Consider the following 27,789-nt stretch of genomic DNA (forward strand, 5'->3'; position numbering starts at 1 on the left):
ACAAAAAAAAACAAACAAAAAAAAAAACGGAAGGTACTTTTACAGAATGTTAAACTAACCCTAACCGATGTTTTATGTTTAGTTTAGGAAAAGTCAGAAGAAATAAAAGTCATTATTGCATGAAATCATGAAATATACGTATTTAGTTGAAGTATTGTTTATGTCAATTCTTTCGAAGAAATTTAGCAAGAATACCTGTAAACCAGGAAATCGGTAAAATGTCATCATGGATGAATACTTGTCTATTATAATTTCTACCCTTGACAAAAACTTAGCCATAACAAAAGAGATTTATTGTTCAGATTGTTTTTGAGATCGATTTCTAAAAAGATATTTTATAAATAAAATCGACTTTAAAATTAAAGACTTAAATTACAATAATTGAATTTAAACATTCTTATTTCAATATTTGGCACATAACACCTGCAAAAATGATCACAATGTCAGGATTTCATTTTATTTCAGAATCGATGGCAAATACTAATATTTAACATTAGTTTATCATTTAAGCCGATAAAAAGCCCTTTTTTTTTTCCCCCCCGAGTCATAAAAGGATTTGGAGTTTCCTAATCAACCTTTCGGGTGCAGTTGCACGCTCTCAAAATAACTAAAGTGTTGGCTTTAAAAAAATTGGTTCATTAAAACTAAACAGGTTTAGTTTTAACAAAAAAAAAAAAAAAATTAAAAAAAAATCGCTTTGGTAATTAGATATGTCGTATGGTTATCCCTAATCGCTGAATAAAACCGCTAACGAGTTGAATGATTACGACATAAAATTAAACTCGGGTTCCTGAAACGGAAACTTTGTTTGTTTTTGTTTTTTTCTTATATTTACATTGTTATTTTGTTTTCATTTTCAATCATTCGAACAGTTTTCTTTTTCAAGTAATCCAAGTTACAAAATTCCCACTGTTTACTATGCTAAAATCACAATGACTAATGTATACCTATTAACCCTTATCCTTGAGTGGCCTCTGGGCCTTGATAAGTGGTGACACCCATGTAAAAAAAAAAAAAAAAATCACTCGAACAGTTTTCTTTTTATAATGTACAGTTTTAAAAGTTTAAAAACGATATAGTTTTTACTTCAGGAAAATTAATGGGTCAGTTTTTACGATGTGCCCTGTTAAAATACTGTTAAAAACTCGCTCAATATATGTTACCGTGACATAGGTTGACATATATTCGGCGGGTTTTTAATAGTATTTTGTATAGTTTTTTATTTATAACACCTTTTCCCAAACTTACGGTGTTAAAGAGGGTGTGAGACGCCATCTTGAATTTTCCAACACATCGGTAAACACTGTATGTTTTTCGAGCTGAATAAATATATTACATTGAATAAAAACACAAAAAAGATATCCAGTTAGGTAGAAAAGTAACTTATCTTGCCTTTGATAACATTTATTTATATATTTGTTTTTGACTATTTTTTCGAATCTATGTGTACAGTAATCTTGCCAGGATGCGGAGGAAAATGAATGAAGGGGGAGGGGAATAAAATAAAAACATTTTGGAAACAGTAAGTTTGAAAGAATTGCTTTGCACAGAAAGAAATTAATGAAAAAATAAAATTAAATTTCTTTTCTTTCTTGATTTTTTTTTTAGTTTTTTATGAAAAAGGAAGTCAAAATTAAGACTATAAAAAACAATTTTTATTAAGAGCGAACTTCAGTCGTCAGGTCTGTAAAAAAAAGACGTGGAATAATAAATGTTTTCTAATACAAATTGTTTTTACTTATGTGTTCATTTGTCTCTTTGAAGTTCGTTTGTTTAATATATCGGTTTGCAATATAATTTTGTCATTCTGTCAGACTCAAATTTTAAATCTATATATCTATAAAAGTGAAAGTGTGTGTGTGTGTGTGTGTACATTTCCCTACGAAATAACTGTCAATTTTTAGTCTACAGACTCGAAATTTGATATACAGGGTACTGAGATTTGGAAAAATCTATGTGATCGGTTTTTAGCCAGAAATTTGGCGATTAAGGGGTCAAAGTTCAACGATTTGAGCTTTGAGAACTCTACCAAACTTCTCCGACAATTTTGGGTCTCCACACTTTAAATTTTAGATATAGCTTCCGTGGACATGGATCTAACTTAATAACTTGATTTGAGCCCAAAACAATAAATTTTCAGGGGTCATAATAGGGGTCAAAGTTTAAAAAATTACCCCCTTTTTTTTTGCTCAGCATACACCTCCAAACACCCGGGCAACGCCGGGCACCCATGCTAGTATGTAATAAAGAATTGGGGAAAATACAGTTTATGGAAAAAGGGTGGTGTGGCTCATTGGTTAAATAAGAAATGATTCTAATGATAAAATTAAAACTGACTAAAAGTGATTAAAACTGAGAAATATGTCAAAAATTTATGTTTGATGTAAAAATAGAAAAAAAAAAAAAAAGTTTCAACTGGGAAAAATTTAAACCTGGACTGATCAGTTAAGGAAAAAAAAATTATAAAACTAACATTTTACTATAAAAACTGCATTTGTAATCAAATTTAATTCATTTAAAAAAATATATTTGCCTGTCTAGTTACATCAAGTCATGAAAATGACTAAATATTTAAATGCGATTGGGTTCCCATACCTAAAATCCAAGATGGCAGCGGTAAGTAAAATGTACAAGTTCATGATGAAAAATGGAATTATTTGAATATTTAAGGTAATTATATTCTAATATTTTTGCATATTCTTATAGCCAATCATGTTAAGTTTTATTTAGACATAGAAAAAGTCTATTAAATTGATTCAAAACCCTTAAAAAATGTTTTATTTACATTCTGCAGAGTGAGTTAAACACTTTTTTTAATTTAAAATTCTATTAAAAGTATTATAGTCTGCTTTTAACAATCAACTTCAGGATTTTATCTTTCTGATAAAACCAAAAGTTATTCAGAAGTATTGGATTTGCATAGATTTTAATAAGTTTTAGAAAAAGCAGTTTTCGATTAATTGGTGGTCACTTACGATTCTGCCTTTCTCAAAGTAATCTAAGAAAATACCCTGCACATACCAAAACCTTGCTTGCTGATGTTTGCATTTTGTTGCTTTCACATACTGCTGACTTGACTTTGAATGCAAAATTATTCTTTGCTTCTTTTTTCATACAGATGAAGAGACAGCTAGCAATAAAAGTAGCTTGTCTCCAAAAATGATATCAATGAAAATAGTAACCTAATTTGAAGCCGGATATGCATTATATATGCAACTTATACTTTTTGAAGTTGCTGGTAGTAGTCACTTAAAATTGAAAAGTGGATTTTGAAACCCTAAACAGAAATGTGTATGCTACATGATTACCATGTGTGAGAGGAGGAAGGTCAAAAGAATGACATTTTTCTCCCTTCCCTTACGTTTCGCAAAGAGGTGTTGCTTCAGCAAATTAGATCAGCTACTGCAGTTTTCCTTCTTTTGGGCTATGACAACAGCATATTCTTTTCATTGTTTTGAGCATATATCTGACACAGACAACCGAGAACCACATCATTCTATATAAAAGCATGTAAGATATCAATGTCAAAACAATGAAAAAGAAAATATGCTGTTGTCCTCACCCAAGTCATTATGGGCAAAAGAAAGCAACACACAAGAATAGAGTAAATTTTAATACTCAACATGTTTAAAACTTTACAAAGTCTATCTTCATGAGAAGAAACATTGTTATTTGCCTTGATTTATTTGCTTGGCTAATTATTACCTTGTATCTATTCCATTAACAAATTGTCTTATTTCGTGCACTGTTAAACATGCCTGAATTCACCGAGAGTCAAATTCCAACAAAATATAAGTTAATTTATTGTTCTGGTATTTGCACATCACATTATTGAGGCGTGCATCTGCCTGGTCTATAATATATTTATAGCAACTTATCAGAATTCCATTATGTTATCTGAAGTACTTATTTGAGGTATGGATTTAGGCTATAAAATTTATAAAGAGAAAAGCAAAAAAATATTATTGAAAGGAATTTTACACTAAACTAGGCTGGTTTGTGATAACCATTCAAAGAGATAGTGAAGTATCTTAAAGCAAACATTTAATATAATTCAATATTTAGTATTCCAATAAAGTCAAAAAAAATAAAAAATAAATAAAAACAAGACATAAGAGCCATCTGCGAGTTTATTACAGATATGACACTGCACACAATTGGAGGGGGGTGGGAAGGAACAAAAACAAGGTTAACAGATTAATAATCTTATAAAAGGAAAGGCGGGGATGTGGGTAGGGGTGGGAGGGTGAAAGGGCAGCTGGTACATCATGGGAATTGGCCGTCTTTATTTTTGTTTGTCCTAAAGCGCATTCGACCCTGCGTTTTATTTTGCTTGTCCAGAAATCCTTCAATGATTATGGCTGCTGCGAGGGACACACACAAAAAAAAAAAAAAAAAAAAGAAAAGGCACCAGAACTACATAAGATTTGTCGCAGTGGTAAATAATAACAAGAGAAACGGGGGATGAAGGGGTATCAAAAGAAAACACTTCAGGAGGTGAGGGAAAAGGTGGGTCAGAACATAAGATAAAAAAAACTTTCACAGCTAAAAAGCTTGTGCTGTAGACTTAGGAGAGGCCACATGTACCAGGCTTAATGATTACAAACGAATTGCAGCAGTTTTTTTTTTGTTTTTTTTTATAATTTAAATAACCTTGGACATTTTTTGGTTTTATTAATATCAAAACATGAATAGTTTGAAATCATCAAGCCTGGCACATATAACTTCTAGACACTTGCATACATGCACACATACATGGAAGTCTGGGGTAGTTTCCTCTTATTAAATGGATTTTTCTCCCAGCCCTTAATCCCCGAAGCTCAGAACTGCTAATAAAACTTAATTCTATGCCTTCAACTTTAAGAAACAGTGTGGCAGATAGAATAATATTCCATTAATTGATAGAGGGAAGAAAAGGACAAAGTTTACTTCCCTCTCCAGTAGTCTTGAGGAATCTCAATATGCTCTGGTTGCCTATAAAGACAGGATCGTCTCCTAATACAGTCAAACGGGTTGGCAGGTTGTGGACAATGCACCACAGCAGTATGAAGGCACAAGACGCTAAACTCCTCCACAGAAGGGCTGGGCAGGTATCGTGCTTCTCAAGAATTTACGGTTGATTGGGTGCTTGTAGCTCCTCTTCCTCCTTTTGCCAGACAGGGGGGGTGGGGGGTATGAAGGAGGCTGTACAACAAAACATTCCAGAACAAACTGAAGAAAATGGCAGGCATATATAATAAGCAGCCAAGGATGAAAGACAAACTGTTTTTTTGTTTTTTTTTCAAAAGACAGAAGTTATTGTAAAATTCTGGATATTTTGCGGTCAAACAAAAGAAAATTTATAAAAATAATTTGTAAATTTGACATTTTTGATAATTCAAGATTTGTGTATGAACAGATTTGAGATTAAGAAATTCAAACTAGAAGCCATAAATCAGTAGCAGCAAGTGAGAGCAAATTTCGGCTCACCCACAATAAGAATATGCTAACTGCTGATAACCATGGGTTGGCAGTCTGGAATGTTTATGTTGTCATTAATGATGCCTCTAACAGGAGGAGAAGTGACTGTCAAAAATTGAATTTTCAGTCTGGCCGGATTGTAAGATATGAATCCATTTATGTAAAGCAAGTGAGAATATCTAAAGTGAGTTTCACCATTGGTAACTGATCAACTACCATAGGATAAGACCAATTACTTTTTATACAAGATCATATCAAAATAGGAAATGCCCTCCCAAATGCGCACCTATTTCAGAATACAAATTTTAGTCTCTCAGTGTCTTAGACTTAACAGGACACAGAAAAGTGGGTTAGAAAAAAAAAAAAAAGTCTAAAAGGATGTCAGAAGAGATAAGGTGGGATGAAATCTTGAAAATACAAACAAGTAGAAAAGAAAATCAGTAATTCATTAAAAGAGAACAAAGACAAAACCGGAGTCTAAAAATGATGCATTTCTGTAAACTTCCCAGTCAATTTGAAATCGACCTTTTTATAAATCTTGAGAATGATCCTCCCTTCCCCACAGCCCATATAGAAATTTGCCCCCTTTTGAGAGGAAAAAGGGAGGGAGGAGAATTGTCTGTAGTACTGGAAGTTGTTAATATCACATCTAGATTTGATAGCCAGTAATAGCAGAGGATGGGTAGGAGGAGAGAGGTTTTAATTCTGACTGACCCCCCCACCCTTTCAAATTAGCCGGTCAGGGTTGGGGTGGGAGTGGAGGGGAAGGGGGTGCCTGCCTGCCTGGGATTGTGACAGTTCGATGAGATGATCTCACTCACGCTCACACTCATTCAAACGAGCTGAGACTGCCGCTACCACCGACGACTCAGACCAAAGGTCTCCTTATTTGACCTCGCCTCTTCAGCAGCTCTGAAAAATAAAATTAAATTAGTATGTAGAAAAGAAATAAAAACAAGTTATTATTCAGAAAATAAATATTAGACTATTGTTTACAATATACAAGACAATCTATAAAAAAAAAAAAAAACACTTCAATTTACTTAGAATTTGCTACATAATTTATGTTTTTATTACAAGTTAGCATTTAGATTTAGATTTTTTAAATATATATAAAAAAAATAAATAAAAACCTACCAAGATGATGCATTTTTTAGTTTTCTTATTTCTTTTGAAGCCCAGGTTGCAAGAGTTTTGGCTTTGGTAACTTTAGAACGGCGACCCTTTGTTAACAAAGCCTGTATAGATTCCTTGTCAACATATGGCACCATGGCTGAACCAAATGCAGTACAAAGATCACTTAAGAGAGAAAAAAAAATGCATCAGCAATGCAGATATTTCAAGATTATAAAACAAATTTACAAATAAATTTTTTTTTAATATAAAAAATGGTACCATCAAAGTAAAGTTTTCAAAACTGATTAAATTGACAGGAGAAAAATGATTTAAGCAATTCATTTTAAACAGGAGTAAATTCAGAATAAAGATGGAGTTTGATATTCTGCCATTGTGGTTTCTGGTTAAATACCAGAAGATTGATAAATTCTAGGTTCAAAAGTTAAAACCCAACAAATTTAACAAGGTTTATTCAAGAGTACTCAATAATACATAGAACAAGAGGTACTTTTTATGTTTACATAAGCATTTTAATATCGCTACACGATCATGACAATGTTTTGGTCAATAGTTTATGAATAACAAAAAACCTCACAAAGCAATGTTGCTTAAAAAAAAAAAAAAAAAAAAAAAAAAAAAAAAATTACAATTTTAAAAAATCACCTGGTCTCAAAGTTTAAAAAAAATCTAAAAATAAAAGGATAAGAGAGGAGTAAAATATAACAAAATAAAAAGGAGAGACAAGAAAATCAAAAGGTTGACGTTGGGTACTGTTGGTGTGTTGAAAATTAATACGTATTAGTAGTTGTTTTATGTCTTTTTATGCTGATATGGATGTGGCTGATTACTCAAATTCGGTTTTTACTTCTTCCTCTGTTGCTAATCATAATTTGTAGCTTTGGATCACCCCTTTTGAAAGAGCGAGAGGAAAAAGTCTTTACTTCAAATTGTTTACAAAATCAGTAAATCGTAACCCATGAATAAATATTGAAAAATGTAGAGTAAGGTAGAGACAAAAGTAAAGACTTGGATTTTACTGCTTCTATTGGCAGACCTGCAGAACATGATCTAGCTCTGTAAAGGGTTTATAATACTCTTAGTTGGTGTGTTTCAAGTCAGGAAGCCAGTAGGAAAGTGTGCGTGTGTTGGGGGGGGGCGATTTTTGTTTTTGGCTTTGCAGAACAGGATTTAGTTATGTAAATACAAAGAGAAAAAAAGTGTTAATGTAGGTGTTTTTTAGACAGAAAGTCATCTGATCCGGTTGCACTAGTCAGTCTAAATTAGATTATATATACATTTTTATTTTATGAGTGTAATATTTTGTTCAAGTAATTTATAGCACTTCTGCTTGGTAAGTAGATAGAAATTTTGTGTTCATCAGCTTTTACAAAAATGTTTCAATTTTATTTAATATTATCCAATTATACTATTTAATACTTGATATTTTTTTTAAATTATTTTTTACTATCCCACAATTTATTTCATGATTTAATAAATGTAATTCAATTGTTTTATTATCATATATTTTTGATGACCGCTACTTTTATTACATTTTTCTATAAAACTTTTCTAAATATCAATACAATGTCAATGTGACAACATTTTGTTTCACTATAGTAATATATTTACTTATTCTATAAACATTTTTATATACTTTTAATATATTAATTCAGCACATGAGCATCTTATATTAGACTAACTAGCCGCCGTGTTGACCAGTTATAAAATACTCTTAAATATAATTCATGCAGATTTGAAATTTTATTATAGTAAATTCTCTATTATACCGTACCCAATATATAGTAAAGTTTTTAAAAATAAAAAAACACTTACATGCCATTGGTTAGAATTGAAACCAAGACAGTGTTCCAGCCTTAACCATCAATGTTTAAGCTTTCGTTACATGGATAAGAAATAGTTAAATATGAACAGACTTTAACAATTTTGATACCTTAGTTATTTTTACCGGCTAAAAACCTAGTAAACAAATCTAATCATTTGACCCGCCTCTCGCTGCTCTGTGACCTTGCATATTGGAGATGCACTTTGAAAAAAAATGAGGCTGAGTTTTATAAATTAGATTGTTAAAATATTACCACTGTCATTATGACTCATTAATAATTTACCTTTAGATTTTTTTTTTCATTTTCTTTATTACTTATTACCAACACTATATAGATTTTTTTTAAAAATTAAAATCGTTAAATGATGACATTACTCTTGCATACAGGGTAATTTTATTATAAACCTTCATAAGTATAAAAAAAATATTGTAGGCCCTAGCGGGTCAGACAAAGTAACTACACCTTCATAACTAATATACATTTCAAATGTCACACTAGCCTTGAACGATTAGGAATTAACCAGATTTCAGTCTCAACACCAGCAGAAATATAATACTAATTTTTTTCATGAGTATGTAGAAAATCCATTTTTCTGTTCCTGTTTTAATTTCCTTGTCGCTCCTTTTTTGTTTGTCTTGATTACTTGTTAGTTTTCTTTATTTTAATTTTATATTTTACTTTTTATGCCATCTTTTTTTATTATACTGTATATTTTTTTTATCTTATTATTGAGACCTTGTGATTTGCAATTTTTGAAATTCCTTTTTCAATTTCTTTGAGGACTTAACATTCTTAACAATATTGACTGACGAGGTCTTTAGCTATTCATAACTTATTGTCATGATAGTGAAGCAATATTAAAATTGCTATGTAAATGCACTTATAAAACAGAAAAGTAATTTGTACTTAAAAACATTCTTACCCAATTAAACCACAACAAGCAGCAATGTTACTGTCACTGTGGTCCTCATCTTGAGCTATGTGCTCGATAAACGAAATCATGTGTGCAACATGGGGTTGAAGAAGGTTCACATCAGCTGAAAAAATTTGCAAAGATATTAAAAATTAAATTAGGTGCAGCTAAATTGAAGTGGAAAAATATTGCACTAATAGAAATAATTCCCAATAGAACAAATGACATAACAGGAAAGGAAAACTTTGATATCTTTAGTCTCAGGTTCTACCAACTGACCTATTTAAACTTTATAGATCTTAAAATATTACCATGACAATTACAGCCTTGGCATGATATCAAATCTAGGTTTCCAAACCTAAATTCAAACATAGGCGATAATGGACAAACATTATCAATAGCATTAGAAATTATGTTAATAGTAACAAAATTTATTTTACTTTATATACTAAGTAGTGTTCGTAATGTCAATAAGAAAATTCTAAAGATCTTATGAGAAAAAATATTCATGCTTTTCGTAATAAATATTTTTAATCCTAAATTGATTTCAACTAGAATAGATCCGATAAGGCCCATTTAATTCTAGTTGGCATGAATTCTGAAGAGCATTAAACTTACGATTAATTTGTTCTGCATCTCCCTTCAATCCTTGTACGATGCCAGTGTAAGCTTCCAAACAACCTTCTCTCAATTCGTTCAGATAATCTATCATGTCATAATCAGTCTGGCGGGTTAGAAAAAGAAGAGTTATTAATCTTTACCAAGTATCACAGCAAAAGTAAAACCAATATGGGAGATTCTCACATTGGAAAATACATATATTCAAGGTTTTAAGTTTGTAAAAATTCATGAAGATGTTAATGATTACCTTATCAACCTGAGCTTGAGATGCTTGCTGTAACGTATTCAAAACTACACCTAAATAGTTCTTGAAATAAGAACCTATGGCAAGAGCAATATCACCAAATACAGATAAGATCTGTGGTTTCACAGATCGATGAACAGTTTCATTCTGAAAAGGAGAAAATACAACTTAGACAAAAATACGCAATATTAGAAATAGTTTACAGAATTTTACAACAAAGCGAGTTTATCGAAAATACACAGCTGTTTTACTATTAAATGTTTTCACAAATTTATGCAGTAAAAAAAAAAAAAAAAACTTGAGTTTGCTTACCCCAAGATTCTCCACCAGCATTGTCATTAGTTCATCACAAACAGGCAATATATTATTCCCCACAGCTCTGCATATATCTCCTGTCAGACCAACAGCTGCCTGACATACCTGAGAAGGAGAAAAATGTTTTTATAAGGAATTATTTGATATTAGCACTACACCCTCCTCTCACAGTATCTATGAAGAGCTTTTATTACTTTTCATAAAAAATACTAAATAATCTGAATGTTCAACATTTGTTTATATTTACCTGATATTCAGCATGGTTTTTCAGTCCAAGTGTAAGATAAGGCTTGAATGCTGGCATGTACGGCATAAAATTCTCCCCAAGTACTGAAAGTATAGAGACATTCAAATTTTATGGTTTGGTTTTTATGACAAATCAACACTTAGCTGACAACTGATTACAATTGAAAATATTCGGCTACAAGTCTTTCTTCGCACAAGTTTTCTTATTGCAACTAAAAATGAGGATATCGTATTTTGAGTAATTGATTACTTTACTTCAACGTCTTTGTCACTAACAAATTCAACTTCATATTGAACATGAAGTTGACTAGTTGGCATGATTTTAGTTTTTGATCATCTGAAATGTTTTGTAATGATGGATTTATGGAAATTAGTTATGCCAATCTGGTTATTAAAACTTTTATTATAGACTGGGTTAGTAGACTATGAAAATTTTATAGATCAGTCATCAAGCTAGTTTGTTTTTTGACCAAGTCTGTTAAAACTACTAATTGGTGATATTTCCTTCCAATCTTGAATTGCAGTAGAAATTATCTTATCACTATCTCTTCAGCATAATCACATTGATACACTGATTCTCGTGAGATCACCAAAGTTAAGCAATGTTGAGGCTGATCAGTAGGTGCTGACATCGACACCTCCCTACCAGAACTGCAAAAACCTAATGTCCTTTCCTCCTGATCTGTATACTTGCGACTGGAAGTCCTTGCAGACAATTCTAGTATGAATTTTGGAAGTTACAAATCTGTTTAGATTTACAATCTCACTAGTTATCACTACAGATAATAGTGTGTGTGTGTGTATATATATATATATATATATATATATATATATATTTTTAAATTTGAATAAATTTTCAAAAAGATTTCTTTTGGCCTTTGGGCTGGGATCAAAGTGTAGTATCTGTTCTGCAGATGCTGCACATAAGTTATTTGGTCCTTGGTCTATGTAGAGGAAACCCTTCATACTGAGACAATTACTATTTTTTTGGATACTGCCAGAGTTCCCCCTTTTTACCCTTGTTTTAGGAGAGTTGGTTTAATGGTTACATTAAAAACGACCTTGTATCACATTTTGCTTTGGTTTGGTTTGGTTTTACGGCATATCAACCTTTTTTTTTTTTGATTATTTAATGCCGAATTCAGTTTTGTTTTTTTTTTGGAATAGATATTTTAATTTAATCAGTGAGTCAAATCAGACTTTTTGTATCATTAGGTGATGTGCTTCCTTCCTTTATTTTTTTTTTTGGGGGGGGGGGGTGGGGTGTAAAGTTGGATTGAATTAAAGTTATATTCTTTTATATAGATTTACTTTTTTCAGAAATGTTAGTATTTTGTTGGAGTTTATTTTTTTAAATAGTTCTTTCATATTGTTGACATGGTAATAATTTTGCGGATATGCGCGAGATCGCCACAATCCAAAAGAAAGTGTTTTACTGTAAAAGGTTCTTGGCATGCAAAACATTCTGGAGGGTTTTCTTTTTTTAGCAGGAAGGAGTGGGTTATGTGCGTATGTCCTATGCGAATACGGGACAAAATCACTTCCTCTCTACATGATCTTCTGGCATCTGGTAATCGTTCTATTGTGGGCTTGATCTTGAAAAGTTTATTATTTGGACAGTTATTCCATCTTTCTTGCCATTTCTTCATAATCAGATTATTTATTTGTTGTTTGTAGTCAGAATGTGGAATTTTTATATTGCTTTTAAGGAGTTTTAAAGCATTTTTGGCAGCTATGTCAGCTTTTTCATTGCCCTGAATTCCAGAATGACTGGGGATCCAGCAGAATTTGATACTTTTGTTTTGTGAGAGAGTGTGTATTTTTTGTAGCAGTTTGATGAGTAGTGGGTTATTTAAATTTTTATTCTTTAAGGATTCGAGTACCGATAGGGAGTCTGAAAAAATTATAAATTTGTTGTGGGTAAGGTCAGTGATGAGATCTAGTGCCATATCTAAGGCTGTGGCTTCGGCACTAAAAATTGAGGCATGGTCTGGTAGTCGCTTCTGTAAGGTAATGTTAGTGGATACGACTCCGCATCCGGTTTTGTTGCTGTCTTTGGACCCATCTGTGTATATGTGCTGATGGTTTGGGTATTTTTCCTGAATGATAAGGAGTTTTTCTTGATAGGTTAGTGGATGAGTTTGATTTTTTGGGAGGTTATTTAATTCAAGGATGATTTCAGGGTATTTTAGTAGCCAGGGTGGAAGGCTTAGTTGGTTGATATTATGGATATTGGTGATTGTGATACCTGCATCTTCTACTAGTGGTTTTGTACAGAGCCCAAAAGGTTTTATAGCTTTTACTTTTTGGTAATATAGATTTTGGTAATTTGGATTGAAGGTACAGTTAGAGGTTGGATTTGTTGGCTGTGATTTTTCTCTATCATAGAGCGAGTAATCTAGTGAGTTTGCAATGCAGTTGTAAGCAGGATTTTCTGGGCAAGAGAATTTTGGTCAGGTATTGCAAGGCTAGTTTGTCGCGTCGAATTGATAATGGGGGTTCATTGGCTTCTCCATAGAGACTATTGATGGGGGAAGTTCGGAAGGCTCCCAGCGCAAGTCTGAGGCCCTGATGTTGAACGGTGTCCAATATCTTTATATACGACTTTCTGGTGGCACCGTAAATGAAGCTACCATAGTCTAGTTTCGATCGCACTAGTGATCTATATAACTTTAATAGGGTTTGTCTGTCCGCTCCCCAATCTGTGTGGGCAATGACCCGCATTAGCTGTAGGGTTTTATTACATTTATTTTTAAGATGTTTTATATGAGGGATGAATGTAAGTTTTTTGTCTAGTATTAACCCTAAGAATTTATGTTCATTTACAACAGGAATCGGAATATCATTTAGTTTTAAAAGAGGATCTGGGTGCAGTTTTCTTAGTTGACAAAAGTGCATACATTTTGTTTTGTTAATGGAAAATTTGAAGCCATTCTTAGTTGTCCATTTTTTTATTTTGTCAATGCATTGTTGAAGTTGACACTCAATTATATGGATATGTCTTGAGCTATATGCAATTAAAAAATCATCAACATATAGAGAGCAATCCATGCCTTGGTTTATGCATCCAACAATACTGTTCATTTTTAGGCTGAATAATGTTACCGACAAAATACTTCCCTGTGGAACTCTCGTTTCCTGTTCTTTGATGTCCGATAGGCATGTTCCTACACGGACATTGAATAGTCTATTATTTATGAAGTTGTTGATGAAGATGGGTAGTCTTCCTTTCACTCCAGCTTCTTTGAAATCTTTCATGATGCCATACCTCCATGTGGTATCGTACGCCTTTTCAAGATCAAAGAAAATAGCAGTCATATGCTTTTTTTGTATAAATGAATTTCTGATGAAAGTTTCTAAACGAATTAAATGGTCTGTTGTGCTACGATGTTTTCGGAAGCCACACTGAAAATTAGTTAATATTTTATTTGTTTCCAGAAACCAAATTAACCTGGTGTTGACCATTCTCTCCATGATCTTACACACACAGCTTGTTAGAGCTATGGGGCGATAATTGGAGGGGTCAGATGCATCCTTTCCTGGTTTTGGTATAGGAATGACTGTGGCTTGTTTCCATATGGCTGGAAGATTGCCATTGAGCCAGATGTCATTATAAATAGAAAGTAAATACTTTAATGGTTCATCTGGTAGTTGTTTTAGAAATTCATACGTTATTTTATCAGGTCCCTCAGCCGTGTTGTTGGCTTTTTTTTAATGAATCCTTTAGTTCATGAATGGTAAAAGGTTTGTTGTATTCTTCCTCATTATTACTTTTAAAGTTCAGTTTGTTTTTTTCTGATTCCTGTTTAAAGATCTGGAATTTTTTATCGTAATTTTTAGAAGATGAATTATTTGCAATAGTATCTGCAAGCAGGTTTGCCATGTCCTCTTTTTTAGTTATTTTACTATTGTTTATACAGAGGTGGTTGACAGGGGAACTGGTGTTTTTTCCTGATATTTTCTGAATCATATTCCATACAGTTTTGTCTTTGGTGGTGTTATTGATTTTAGACACAAAATTCTTCCATGATTCCCTTTTGGCTTCGTTTATTGTTCGGCGTGCTTTAGCCCTGCATATTTTAAAGTTGTTTAAATTCTGAGTAGTTGGTTGATTGTTGAATTTTCTTAATGCAGCACATCGTAGCCTGATAGCCTTTTTACAGTCATTATTAAACCAGGGACGATTATACTTGGTTGATGATTTTGTTTTAGGAATACATTTTTCTGCTATTGAGATAATGGTATCTGTAAAGTGAGTGATTGGGTCTTTCTTACATTTTTCAGGTAGGAGTTTGTGTTTGCATAGTAATTTGAATTTATTCCAGTTAGCTTTTTTTAAGGTTCCAGCGAGGAATTTTTGAGATTATTTCAGGACCAAAATGTTCTAAAGTTATCGGGAAGTGGTCACTTCCACAGGTATCTATATGCACTGTCCAATTGTAATCTATAAAGATACTAGGATCACTTATAGAGAGGTCAATTGCTGAGGACGAGTTTGTAGCGGAGTGAATAAACGTTGGTTTTTTGTTGTTATATATGCATAGATTGTTGTTGTTGATAATATTTTCTATAGTGATTCCTTTTCTATCTGTGTTTGAGCATCCCCAACTAACATTATGACTATTAAAGTCGCCTAATAATAAGAAGGGGCGAGGGAGTTGGTTGATGAGTTTTTCTATTTCGGTTTCATCTATGGGGTCATTTGGAGGCAGATAAATGGAGCAAATTGTGACCGTTCTATGTAGGGTGGCTGTGACAGCAATTGCCTGTAAGTTAGTTTGTAGATTTATTTGGCTTTGTGCTGTGTTTTTGTTAATGAGAATGGATGTTCCTCCTGAAGCTCTATTTGGGTTATTTGTTGTATAGTTGTACTCAGTAAAACTTTGAAGATTGATATTTTCAGATGGTTTTAAAATGGTTTCTTGTAGGCATATTATTGTGGGACATAGATCGGATATCAGTAGAAGTAATTCATTCCGGTTGGCTTTTATATCTCTGCAATTCCATTGGATTATTTTGTTGGCCATAGTTTAGATTTTATGTATTTGATTACCCTTTTGTCTTGGGAATAGGGGTGTTTTCTTTTTTATGGGGGTTTAGAAGTTTTGTCTTCTATTTCCATTGTTTCCAAGGAGGTTTTAAATTTATTTTGGTCTGTAGTTCTTGTATTTGAGTCATTGGACTGTTTCATGCGCGTTTGAATATTTGTGAGCTTTTTATCTTTGGTGGATTCGGTTTCTGTTTCCATGGCTTCTGGTTCTTTGTGTTCAATTGGTTTGTTAGCTTTTATGCTTGATTTATCTCTGCTTTTAGATGTTGAGCGAGATCGTGGTTTGGTTTTTGTGGGGCTGGTCTTCTTTGAGGAATTTTTCCCATTTATTGTTCTTGTCTGTTCGGATGTTTTTGGAGAATCTTTATTTTTTTGCTTGTTGATATCTGTTTTTATATTAGAACTCTTGTGGGGAATTAAGGGACTCTCCTTATTGTTGGTATTCTGCTCTTCAGAGTTCTCGATCTCCAATATCTTAAAGCTATTGGAGAGGGGAATTTGTGGGTTTATTTGTAGTTTTTGTTTAGTTAAGTTTGGTTCTGGTTTGTTTTTTTGGATTTGTTTCTGGTCTACTGGGTGTGGCGTTTGGATTTTTGGTTCCAGTGAGTTTTTTTTCATTTCTTCAATTGTATCTATCAATATTTTGATTTGGTTGGTGAGGTCTTGGATTTTAATATCGAGGTTTGTTGTGCAATAATTGTCATCGTGTTTATTCGTGTTGGGAATATTCTTTTTGGTTATTTCGGAATATTTAGCTGTTACTGCCTTTTTCCTTGCTTCTGGGTAGGTGATGTTTAATGAGTGTTTAATTTTAACAATTTCTTTTTCTTTTTTCCAGATTTCACAGTCTTTGGAGTAGGCACTGTGATTTTCTGTACAATTGGCACATTTATAAGTTTTTTGACAGTTGATATGATTGTCGTTTTCTCCACACCTTCCACAAACTGGCTGGCGTGTACATCGGTCCTGATGATGACCAAACTTTTGACATTTAAAGCAACGCAGTGGGTTGGGGATGTATGGTTCGACTCTTAGTTTCTCATAGGCTATTTTTATTTCTTGTGGAATTTTTTGTTGATAAAAGGTTAATATATATGAGTGTGTTTATCATTTCTCCATTTTTTTTAATTTGAATTCTTCTGACATCCGTTACATTTTGTTCTTTTAGATTTGAACGGATTTCGTCGATGGAGCAAAGTGAAAGTTCACGGCTTTTCACAACTCCTTTGCATATGTTTAGTGTTTTGTGAGGGTACGTTTTTATTTTTATATTGTCAAAATGTTTCCATTTTAAAAGTTCATCTGCCTGTGTTTTGGTAAGAATTTCTATCAAAAGATTACCATTTCTTAATTTTTTCACTAGTTTAGGTTTGACCCTTTCTGATAGTATTTTTTTCTATCTTGAAGGGGGAGAGTTTGGTTAAAGACACTTCTCCAATTGACTCCATTACTATTAAGTTTGGATAGTTATCCGATTCCTCATTCGTGTCACTGTCCGAACTGTCTAAAAATCTTTTTTTACTTGGATTTTTATAACTCATATTGGGTTCGTTTTTTTTTAATTCATCATCCCTGCTCCCCACCCACCTTGGAGCCCTACTTAGGATGCGCACAGGGGGGAAGCCCATTCGCCCTGGCTAGAACAGGGTTACAGGTATGATATACTTGTACATAATGTAGGCTTCGAGCACTCGTGTATCTTAATTTCTCCCATCCAAGTAAAATATGGGAAAGATCAGAGAAAAACATCCATGTCTAGTCCTTGTTCACTATATTCAATTGACCCTCAGCCACCGCTTTCACCACTTGTTTGGGGATCAGTATTGATGGGGAAGTGTTGTGTATTATTTAGATTTGGTGTAGATTGTATGCGTATAAGTGGTGAGCTAGACGTGACCAGCCGATTGATCGGATCAGGCCTCTCCGATCGCCCGTCTGGCCCAGTACGAGGCCAAAGTGGGGTGTTGCAACTGATACCTTTATTTCCCTAGGTATCAGTTGCTCAGCCACCAGGATCCTTTTCGTAGACATTACGGGATGCCACCTACGGCCAACAGGTGGCCCCCATTGAGGCAAGGGGGCAGTCAGTGTATTCTAATGCCCCACTGACGAGGTTTGGAAGTAGGAAAAAAAAAAGGGGAAGGGGGCTGTTTTTGTTTTTGCAGAACATAATTAAGTTTTACAAAAGAGAATAGGAAACAAAAACGGAAAATCGATGTAGGTGCATTTTGTCTCAGGAAGCCAATAAACAGCCTGATCTGGTAGCACCAGTTTGCTTTGGTGAGGAAGCAAATATATATATAAAAATCTATTTGAAAATTTATTAAAAAAAAAAAAAAAACCCTTAAGATCTACCAAATTTTAATTATCCGACAAGAAACAAAACCTTATTCTGCGGAGTTTAGAAAAATGCAATTCTTCTCAGATGAAAGAGGTTGACAAAATATACAATAAATTTTGCAGGGTAATGCATTGAAAGAAACTATAAATATGAAATTAATCAAACTTGCAAGTTAAATTAAAGCTTCCAGGAAGAAAAAAAAAAAAAAAAAAAAAAAAAAAAAATCAGATCATGGAGAAGTGAAGTTCCAGTTTTAAAATATAAAATGCTTTTTTAAAAAACGGACAAGGCAAATGAAGCATTGAAGTGAAGATTCAAAAGATAGCAATAAAAGATTGAAATTGAAAAAAGGGGGTGGTGAAAAAAAGAAAAATGTAAAAGATGGACAGAAAAAGGAAGAAAGAATAGTAAGATACCGACAAAGAGACATAGTTGAGAGAAAAGGAGAGTAAGAAAGTGAAAGGGGGTAGATAGAGAATCATTATAAATATATTTTTAGAACAGATAAATATAGATCAGTTGAGGTAAATTTGACCCAGACAGGAAAATAATGGTGTGGAGATGATAATTCATTCATTTATTTTAAATTCGAAAAGTTAAAAGGAATGGGAGGTTTACATATGTATTGGTTTAATAATTTAATGTATAATCATAATTGTATGCATATACACACATAAAAATTGAATAATGTAAAATAATATAGGATAAGAAGTGAGACTAAAGGAGTCAACTCACAACCAATAGGTTTGGTGGCATATCAACTTTTTTTTTGTTATTTAATGCAGAGTCACAATTTTTTTTTTTTTTTTTTTTTGTGGAATAGATATTTTAATTTAATCAGCAATTCAAATCAGACTTTTTGCATCATTAGGTGATGTGCTTCCTTCCTTTATTTTTTTGGGGGGTGGGGGTGTAAACTTGGATTGAATTAAAGTTACATTCTTTTATATAGATTTACTTTTTTCAGAAATGTTAGTATTTTGTTGGAGTTTATTTTTTTTAAATAGTTCTTTCATATTGTTGACAAAATCCAAAAGAAAGTGTTTTACTGTAAAAGGTTCTTGGCATGCAAAACATTCTGGAGGGTCTTTTTTTTTTTAGCAGAAAGGAGTGGGTTATGTGAGTGTGTCCTATGCGAATACGGGGCAAAATCACTCCCTCTCTACATGATCTGGCATCTGGTAATCGTTCTTCTATTGTAAGTTTCTAGTGGCACCATAAATGAAGCTGCCGTAGTCTAGTTTCGATCGCACTAGTGATCTATATAACTTTAATAGGGTTTGTCTGTCCGCTCCCCACTGTGTGGGCAATGACCAGCATTAGCTGGAGAGTTTTATAACATTTATTTTTAAGATGTTTTATATGAGGGATGAATGTAAGTTTTTTGTCTAGTATTAACCCTAAGAATTTATGTTCATTTACAACAGGAATCGGAATATCATTTAGTTTTAAAAGAGGATCTGGGTGCAGTTTTCTTAGTTGACAAAAGTGCATACATTTTGTTTTGTTAATGGAAAATTTGAAGCCATTCTTAGTTGTCCATTTTTTTTATTTTGTCAATGCATTGTTGAAGTTGACACTCAATTATATGGATATGTCTTGAGCTATATGCAATTAAAAAATCGTCAACATATAGAGAGCAATCCACACCTTGGTTTATGCATCCAACAATACTGTTCATTTTTAGGCTGAATAATATTACCGACAATACTTCCCTGTGGAACTCCCGTTTCCTGTTCCTTGATGTCCGATAGGCACGTTCCTACACGGACATTAAATAGTCTATTATTAATGAAGTTGTTGATGAAGATGGGTAGTCTTCCTTTCACTCCAGCTTCTTTGAGATCTTCCATGATGCCATACCTCCATGTGGTATCGTACGCCTTTTCAAGAGCAAAGAAAATAGCAGTCATATGCTTTTTTTTTTTTTTTTTATTATAAATGAATTTCTGATGAAAGTTTCTAAACGAATTAAATGGTCTGTTCTGCTCCGATGTTTTCGGAAGCCACACTGAAAATTAGTATTTTATTTGTTTCCAGAAACCAAATTAACCTGATGTTGACCATTCTCTCCATGATCTTGCACACACAGCTTGTTAGAGCTATAGGGCGATAATTGGAGGGGTCAGATGCATCCTTTCCTGGTTTTGATATAGGAATGATTGTGGCTTGTTTCCATATGGCTGGAAGATTGCCATTGAGCCAGATGTCATTATAAATAGAAAGTAAATACTTTAATGGTTCATCTGGTGGTTGTTTTAGAAATTCATACGTTATCTCATCAGGTCCCTCAGCTGTGTTGTTGGCTTTTTTTAATGAATCCTTTAGTTCATGGATGGTAAAAGGTTTGTTGTATTCTTCCTCATTATTACTTTTAAAGTTCAGTTTATTTTTTTCTGATTCCTGTTTAATGATCTGGAATTTTTTATAATTTTTAGAAGATGAATTATTTGCAATAGTATCTGCAAGCAGGTTTGCCATGTCCTCTTTTTTAGTTATTTTACTATTGTTTATACAGAGGTGGTTGACAGGGGAACTGGTGTTTTTTTCCTGATATTTTCTGAATCATATTCCATACAGTTTTGTCTTTGGTGGTGTTATTGATTTTAGACACAAAATTCTTCCATGATTCCCTTTTGGCTTCGTTTATTGTTCGGCGTGCTTTAGCCCTGCATATTTTAAAGTTGTTTAAATTCTGAGTGTTGGTTGATTGTTGAATTTTCTTAATGCAGCACATGGCTTTTTTACAGTCATTATTAAACCAGGGACGATTATACTTGGTTGATGATTTTGTTTTAGGAACACATTTTTCTGCTATTGAGATAATATTATCTGTAAAGTGACTGATCGGGTCTTTCTCATGTTTTCCAGGTAGGAGTTTGTGTTAGCATAGTAATTTGAATTTATTCCAGTTAGCTTTTTTAAGGTTCCAGCGAGGAATTTGAGGTTATTTCAGGACCAAAGTGTTCTAATGTTATTGGAAGTGGTCACTTCCACAGGTATCCATAGGCACTGTCCACTTGTAATCTATAAAGATACTAGGATCACTTATAGAGAGGTCAATTGCTGAGGACGAGTTTGTAGTGGAGTGAATAAACGTTGGTTTTTTGTTATTATATATGCATAGGTTGTTGTTAATATTTTCTATAGTGATTCCTTTTCTGTCTGTGTTTGAGCATCCCCAACTAACATTATGACTATTAAAGTCGCCTAATAATAAGGGAGTTGGTTGATGAGTTTTTCTATTTCAGTTTCATCTATGGGGTCGTTTGGAGGCAGATAAATGGAGCAAATTGTGACCGTTCTATGTAAGGCGGCTGTGACAGCAATTGCCTGTAAGTTAGTTTGTAGATTTATTTGGCTTTGTGCTGTGTTTTTGTTAATGAGAATGGATGTTCCTCCAGAAGCTCTGTTCGAGTTATTTGTTGTGTAGTTGTATTCAGTAAAACTTTGGAAATTGATATTTTCAGATGGTTTTAAAATGGTTTCTTGTAGGCATATTATTGTGGGACAAATCAGATATTAGAAGTAATTCATTCCGGTTGGCTTTTATATCTCTGCAATTCCATTGGATTATTTTGTTGGCCATAGTTTAGATTTTATGTATTTGATTTCCTTTTGTCTTGAGAATAGGGGTGTTTTCTTTTTTATGGGGGTTTAGAAGTTTTGTCTTCTATTTCCATTGTTTCCAAGGAGGTTTTAAATTTATTTTGGTCTGTAGTTCTTGTATTTGAGTCATTGGACTGTTTCATGCGCGTTTGAATATTTGTGAGCTTTTTATCTTTGGTGGATTCGGTTTCTGTTTCCATGGCTTCTGGTTCTTTGTGTTCAATTGGTTTGTTAGCTTTTATGCTTGATTTATCTCTGCTTTTAGATGTTGAGCGAGATCGTGGTTTGGTTTTTGTGGGGCTGGTCTTCTTTGAGGAATTTTTCCCATTTATTGTTCTTGTCTGTTCTGATGTATTTGGAGAATCTTTATTTTTTTGCTTGTTGTTATCTGTTTTATATTAGAACTTTTGTGGAGGATTAAGGGACTCCTTATTGTTGGTATTCTGCTCCTCAGAGTTCTCGATCTCCAATGTCTTAAAGCTATTGGAGAGGGGAATTTGTGGGTTTATTTGTAGTTTTTGTTTAGTTAAGTTTGGTTCTGGTTTGTATTTTTGGATTTGTTTCTGATCTACTGGGTGCAGCGTTTGGATTTTTGGTTCCAGTGAGGTTTTTTTTTCATTTCCTCAATTGCATTTATCAATATTTTGATTTGGTTGGTGAGGTCTTGAATTTTAGTTGTGCAATAATTGTCATGGTGTTTATTGGTGTTGGAGTATTCTTTTTTGTTATTTCGGAATATTTAGCTGTTACTGCTTTGGGGGGGATTTTTAAAAAATATATTTTTAAATTGTGATTTTATTATAATTAATGGTTCCAATATAGTATTTACTTCTATACTAGGTGATCACCACCCAGCATATCACTTATTTTTTAATCAGTCTTCGTCCCATAAGGATAGATGGTTTCCATTTTTTCTCTAAATGTGATACTACGAAGGCATAGATCTTGCTTACAATTTTTCTTGCATCTAGAAATATACTTCTGGTATATTTTTAGGTATTAATTTTTCTTATTTGAATATATATTTTTAACAAACAGGGTTGTTCTTAACAGTCTGCACATTTAAGTGTCTTGCATCGATTCTCCACATGATTTTAGGTTATTTTTATTTTAAACTAGCTGTATCCGCCAAACCATGTAGTGGGATAGCTAATGCCTTTTACGACATTTCATTGTCAGTAATTTTTTTTTTTTTAACACTTCTATTAATAGGTTTCCATTTAAGTAGTTTTTAAAGACAGGGTTTGACAGTTCAAAATGATTGAAAATGTGAAAGCTAATCAAATTGCTATTTTTCTAGTGACCACAATGAATCCTGAAAATCTAGCAATTTTGGAATCAGGATAGTTTTTGTTATTTTCATAAAAAGATGTTAACTAGTTTTTTGTTCCGCCACTCACCACACTCCAACTTCTATTGCGAATGTACAAAAGGGGAACTCTTTATTTATTCAATAGTTGAAAGACACGGGCACACAACTAACATACTCATAATTGGTCCCAGTTTTAGGATTACATATTTTAAATTAGAGAAATGTCAAGTAGTTGATTCACATACAGAGAAATAAATATAAAAGAATCCTTGTTACCTTCAACAAGTGTTGAAACGCACAAAAGAGCATCTTCTTGAACTCCTCCAGATTTCCCACAAGATGTGTTAAACATTTGTAACAATGCAGTCATGATGGGACTGGAAATTTTAGGGGCATCTTCTGGAGTAACTTTACGTAAAACACTCTAGACAAGAAAAAGATGTATACATGTAAAAAAAGATTAAACATTTGAAATAATAATATTCGATTTTCAATTAAAAATTAGTAATTGTTGAATGTATAATTCAAATATCACCTCTAAAATTGTTGAATGTATAATTCAAATATCACCTCTAAAATTGTTGAATGTATAATTCAAATATCACCTCTAAAATTGTTGAATGTATAATTCAAATATCACCTCTAAAATTGTTGAATGTATAATTCAAATATCACCTCTAAAATTGTTGAATGTATAATTCAAATATCACCTCTAAAATTGTTGAATGTATAATTCAAATATCACCTCTAAAATTGTTGAATGTATAATTCAAATATCACCTCTAAAATTGTTGAATGTATAATTCAAATATCACCTCTAAAATTGTTGAATGTATAATTCAAATATCACCTCTAAAATTGTTGAATGTATAATTCAAATATCACCTCTAAAATTGTTGAATGTATAATTCAAATATCACCTCTAAAATTGTTGAATGTATAATTCAAATATCACCTCTAAAATTGTTGAATGTATAATTCAAATATCACCTCTAAAATTGTTGAATGTATAATTCAAATATCACCTCTAAAATTGTTGAATGTATAATTCAAATATCACCTCTAAAATTGTTGAATGTATAATTCAAATATCACCTCTAAAATTGTTGAATGTATAATTCAAATATCACCTCTAAAATTGTTGAATGTATAATTCAAATATCACCTCTAAAATTGTTGAATGTATAATTCAAATATCACCTCTAAAATTGTTGAATGTATAATTCAAATATCACCTCTAAAATTGTTGAATGTATAATTCAAATATCACCTCTAAAATTGTTGAATGTATAATTCAAATATCACCTCTAAAATTGTTGAATGTATAATTCAAATATCACCTCTAAAATTGTTGAATGTATAATTCAAATATCACCTCTAAAATTGTTGAATGTATAATTCAAATATCACCTCTAAAATTGTTGAATGTATAATTCAAATATCACCTCTAAAATTGTTGAATGTATAATTCAAATATCACCTCTAAAATTGTTGAATGTATAATTCAAATATCACCTCTAAAATTGTTGAATGTATAATTCAAATATCACCTCTAAAATTGTTGAATGTATAATTCAAATATCACCTCTAAAATTGTTGAATGTATAATTCAAATATCACCTCTAAAATTGTTGAATGTATAATTCAAATATCACCTCTAAAATTGTTGAATGTATAATTCAAATATCACCTCTAAAATTGTTGAATGTATAATTCAAATATCACCTCTAAAATTGTTGAATGTATAATTCAAATATCACCTCTAAAATTGTTGAATGTATAATTCAAATATCACCTCTAAAATTGTTGAATGTATAATTCAAATATCACCTCTAAAATTGTTGAATGTATAATTCAAATATCACCTCTAAAATTGTTGAATGTATAATTCAAATATCACCTCTAAAATTGTTGAATGTATAATTCAAATATCACCTCTAAAATTGTTGAATGTATAATTCAAATATCACCTCTAAAATTGTTGAATGTATAATTCAAATATCACCTCTAAAATTGTTGAATGTATAATTCAAATATCACCTCTAAAATTGTTGAATGTATAATTCAAATATCACCTCTAAAATTGTTGAATGTATAATTCAAATATCACCTCTAAAATTGTTGAATGTATAATTCAAATATCACCTCTAAAATTGTTGAATGTATAATTCAAATATCACCTCTAAAATTGTTGAATGTATAATTCAAATATCACCTCTAAAATTGTTGAATGTATAATTCAAATATCACCTCTAAAATTGTTGAATGTATAATTCAAATATCACCTCTAAAATTGTTGAATGTATAATTCAAATATCACCTCTAAAATTGTTGAATGTATAATTCAAATATCACCTCTAAAATTGTTGAATGTATAATTCAAATATCACCTCTAAAATTGTTGAATGTATAATTCAAATATCACCTCTAAAATTGTTGAATGTATAATTCAAATATCACCTCTAAAATTGTTGAATGTATAATTCAAATATCACCTCTAAAATTGTTGAATGTATAATTCAAATATCACCTCTAAAATTGTTGAATGTATAATTCAAATATCACCTCTAAAATTGTTGAATGTATAATTCAAATATCACCTCTAAAATTGTTGAATGTATAATTCAAATATCACCTCTAAAATTGTTGAATGTATAATTCAAATATCACCTCTAAAATTGTTGAATGTATAATTCAAATATCACCTCTAAAATTGTTGAATGTATAATTCAAATATCACCTCTAAAATTGTTGAATGTATAATTCAAATATCACCTCTAAAATTGTTGAATGTATAATTCAAATATCACCTCTAAAATTGTTGAATGTATAATTCAAATATCACCTCTAAAATTGTTGAATGTATAATTCAAATATTACCTCTAAAATTGCAATAAATAAAGATCCAAGTTCTCTTTCACATCTAACTACATCATTTACCAACAGAAACCAAAACCCTGTACCCTCCCTCCAACTAAGAGAATCTTCATAACTGTCATACGTTTTCCATTTCTTACATACAATTACTCATAAACCTGAAGTAAGTACATCAAACCAGAATTATATTTTCTTTATATTCACGGTTTTAATGCAAACACAAGAGAAAATTTTGTCATGTGTATTATTGGCCCAGAAGTAAATTTTCATTAACTAAAACTTCAAGTGTTGCACAGGCGACTCATTTTATGGTTATTAAAGGAAATGAATAGATCAAACTTACATAAACATTATACAATAAGACATTACATGGGTGGGGGTGAAAAAACACACCAAGAGACCAAAGTAAACTTTTCTTTTAATAGTAAATCAATAAAATAAAAACTGGTTTGGGTGGAAAAACAATCCCTTTATTCACGGATTATTTTCATAAAGCTTTATTCATTTTCATGGAAGCATCTAGTTTTCCCTGTTGCAATACATTTGAAACTGGTCCACTAAAGAGAACAGTGCCTATTATCAAATTTACCATTTACAAGGATTTTAAAAAGGTGTTCAATGCGGGGACTGAAGGCAATGGGGGTCTAAAGTTTGTAATCTTATTCGTTTGGCAAAGGACAACTTAAAACTATCATATTGAGGAGTACTTTTGTTTTACAAGATGGGACTTTCTGGCCAGGATCAAACTGTAGTATCTGTTCTGCAGATGCCGCACTTGAGATAATTTGTACCAGTCAATGGAGGAGAAACCCTCTATACTGGGACAATTATTTTTGGTAACCAGAGTGCTCCCTTTTTGCCTACTTTTAGGGGAGTTGGTTTTTACCCCATATTAAAAACGGCCTTGTGCCTAATTTGCTTTGGTGGGGAAGCAAATAAATACATCATATGTAAATATTGTACATTGCCACTAAGGATAATAACCTAAAAGCTATTAATAACAAAGATTTGCACATTTATAAAAAGAAAAGATTACATTTTGTTTACATCAAAATTTATCCGAAATAACCAATATGGCAATTTTCAGTCTGGAATGGAAGTAAAATTTGTAATTTTTTTTTTTTTTTTTTTTTTTTTTAAATATATACAAGTTCAGAAACTTGTCTAAAAAGGTTACAGAAGATTTTATTAAATGGATTGTAAAAATAGAAAGCAAATAAAATATTTTATAATAAATTTGTATTTTAGTTCAGTCCTTTGATTTTACGCTTAAAAAGTTATTGGCTTTGTGAATAGTTCAAAACTTACCTGAAGCGTTGCACAGAGCAAAGACTGTAAATCATTATATTGAACCCGGTCCGACGTCGAATTTATATGACCCTAAAAGTGAAGATGAATTTGAATATAAAATTTAGAAGAAAAAAAAAAAAAAATTCCTCCAGATTCAATTAATTTCACCATTACCGTGCTAATGAGTTATGAAAAATATTTTTGGAAATGCATATTAAAATTAACTTAGGAATTGAGCAAAAATGAAAATGATTTGTTAAAACAAAACTTGTAAAGTGTAAGAAAATATAAAACCTACCTCCATTTGTAAGACTTTCTCAAGCCTTTGTAGAATAATCATGGTAGTCTTTTTCACAGTTTCATAACAGTCCTGAAAGAAAGAAATTTTTTTCAAATTCAATACACAAGATAAATGACTGTATGTATGCAAAACCACCTACCAAACTGTCAATTTTTGGTCTATAGTCTTCATATAAAAGAGATTCAGACCTGTGGAACAAATTAGATTCAGTTTTTAGCCAGTAAAAATAGCTGCTAAAGGGGTCAAATAT

The 27,789-nt window shown here is 31.9% G+C and overlaps 1 protein-coding gene across 1 annotated transcript in view; it reads right to left on the bottom strand.

Moving 5' to 3' along the window:
• Positions 1-4,112: 4,112 nt before the first annotated feature.
• Positions 4,113-27,789, bottom strand: part of LOC145286036 (importin subunit beta-1-like) — a 55,258-nt gene continuing 31,581 nt past the window's right edge. Inside the window, exons 16-25 of the mRNA XM_080134660.1 lie at positions 27,537-27,608; positions 27,257-27,328; positions 23,348-23,495; positions 10,761-10,843; positions 10,511-10,618; positions 10,202-10,345; positions 9,952-10,057; positions 9,343-9,457; positions 6,598-6,759; positions 4,113-6,372 (exon numbers count right to left, since the gene is read on the bottom strand). Coding sequence (XP_079990786.1) covers position 6,372; positions 6,598-6,759; positions 9,343-9,457; positions 9,952-10,057; positions 10,202-10,345; positions 10,511-10,618; positions 10,761-10,843; positions 23,348-23,495; positions 27,257-27,328; positions 27,537-27,608 — 1,011 coding nt within the window. The 3' untranslated portion in view covers positions 4,113-6,371. The remainder of the gene's footprint in view (positions 6,373-6,597; positions 6,760-9,342; positions 9,458-9,951; positions 10,058-10,201; positions 10,346-10,510; positions 10,619-10,760; positions 10,844-23,347; positions 23,496-27,256; positions 27,329-27,536; positions 27,609-27,789) is intronic.

The sequence above is a fragment of the Euprymna scolopes genome, chromosome 10, assembly GCF_053919585.1.
Source record: "Euprymna scolopes isolate OS-2025 chromosome 10, ASM5391958v1, whole genome shotgun sequence".
Classification (NCBI taxonomy): Eukaryota; Metazoa; Mollusca; class Cephalopoda; order Sepiida; family Sepiolidae; genus Euprymna; species Euprymna scolopes.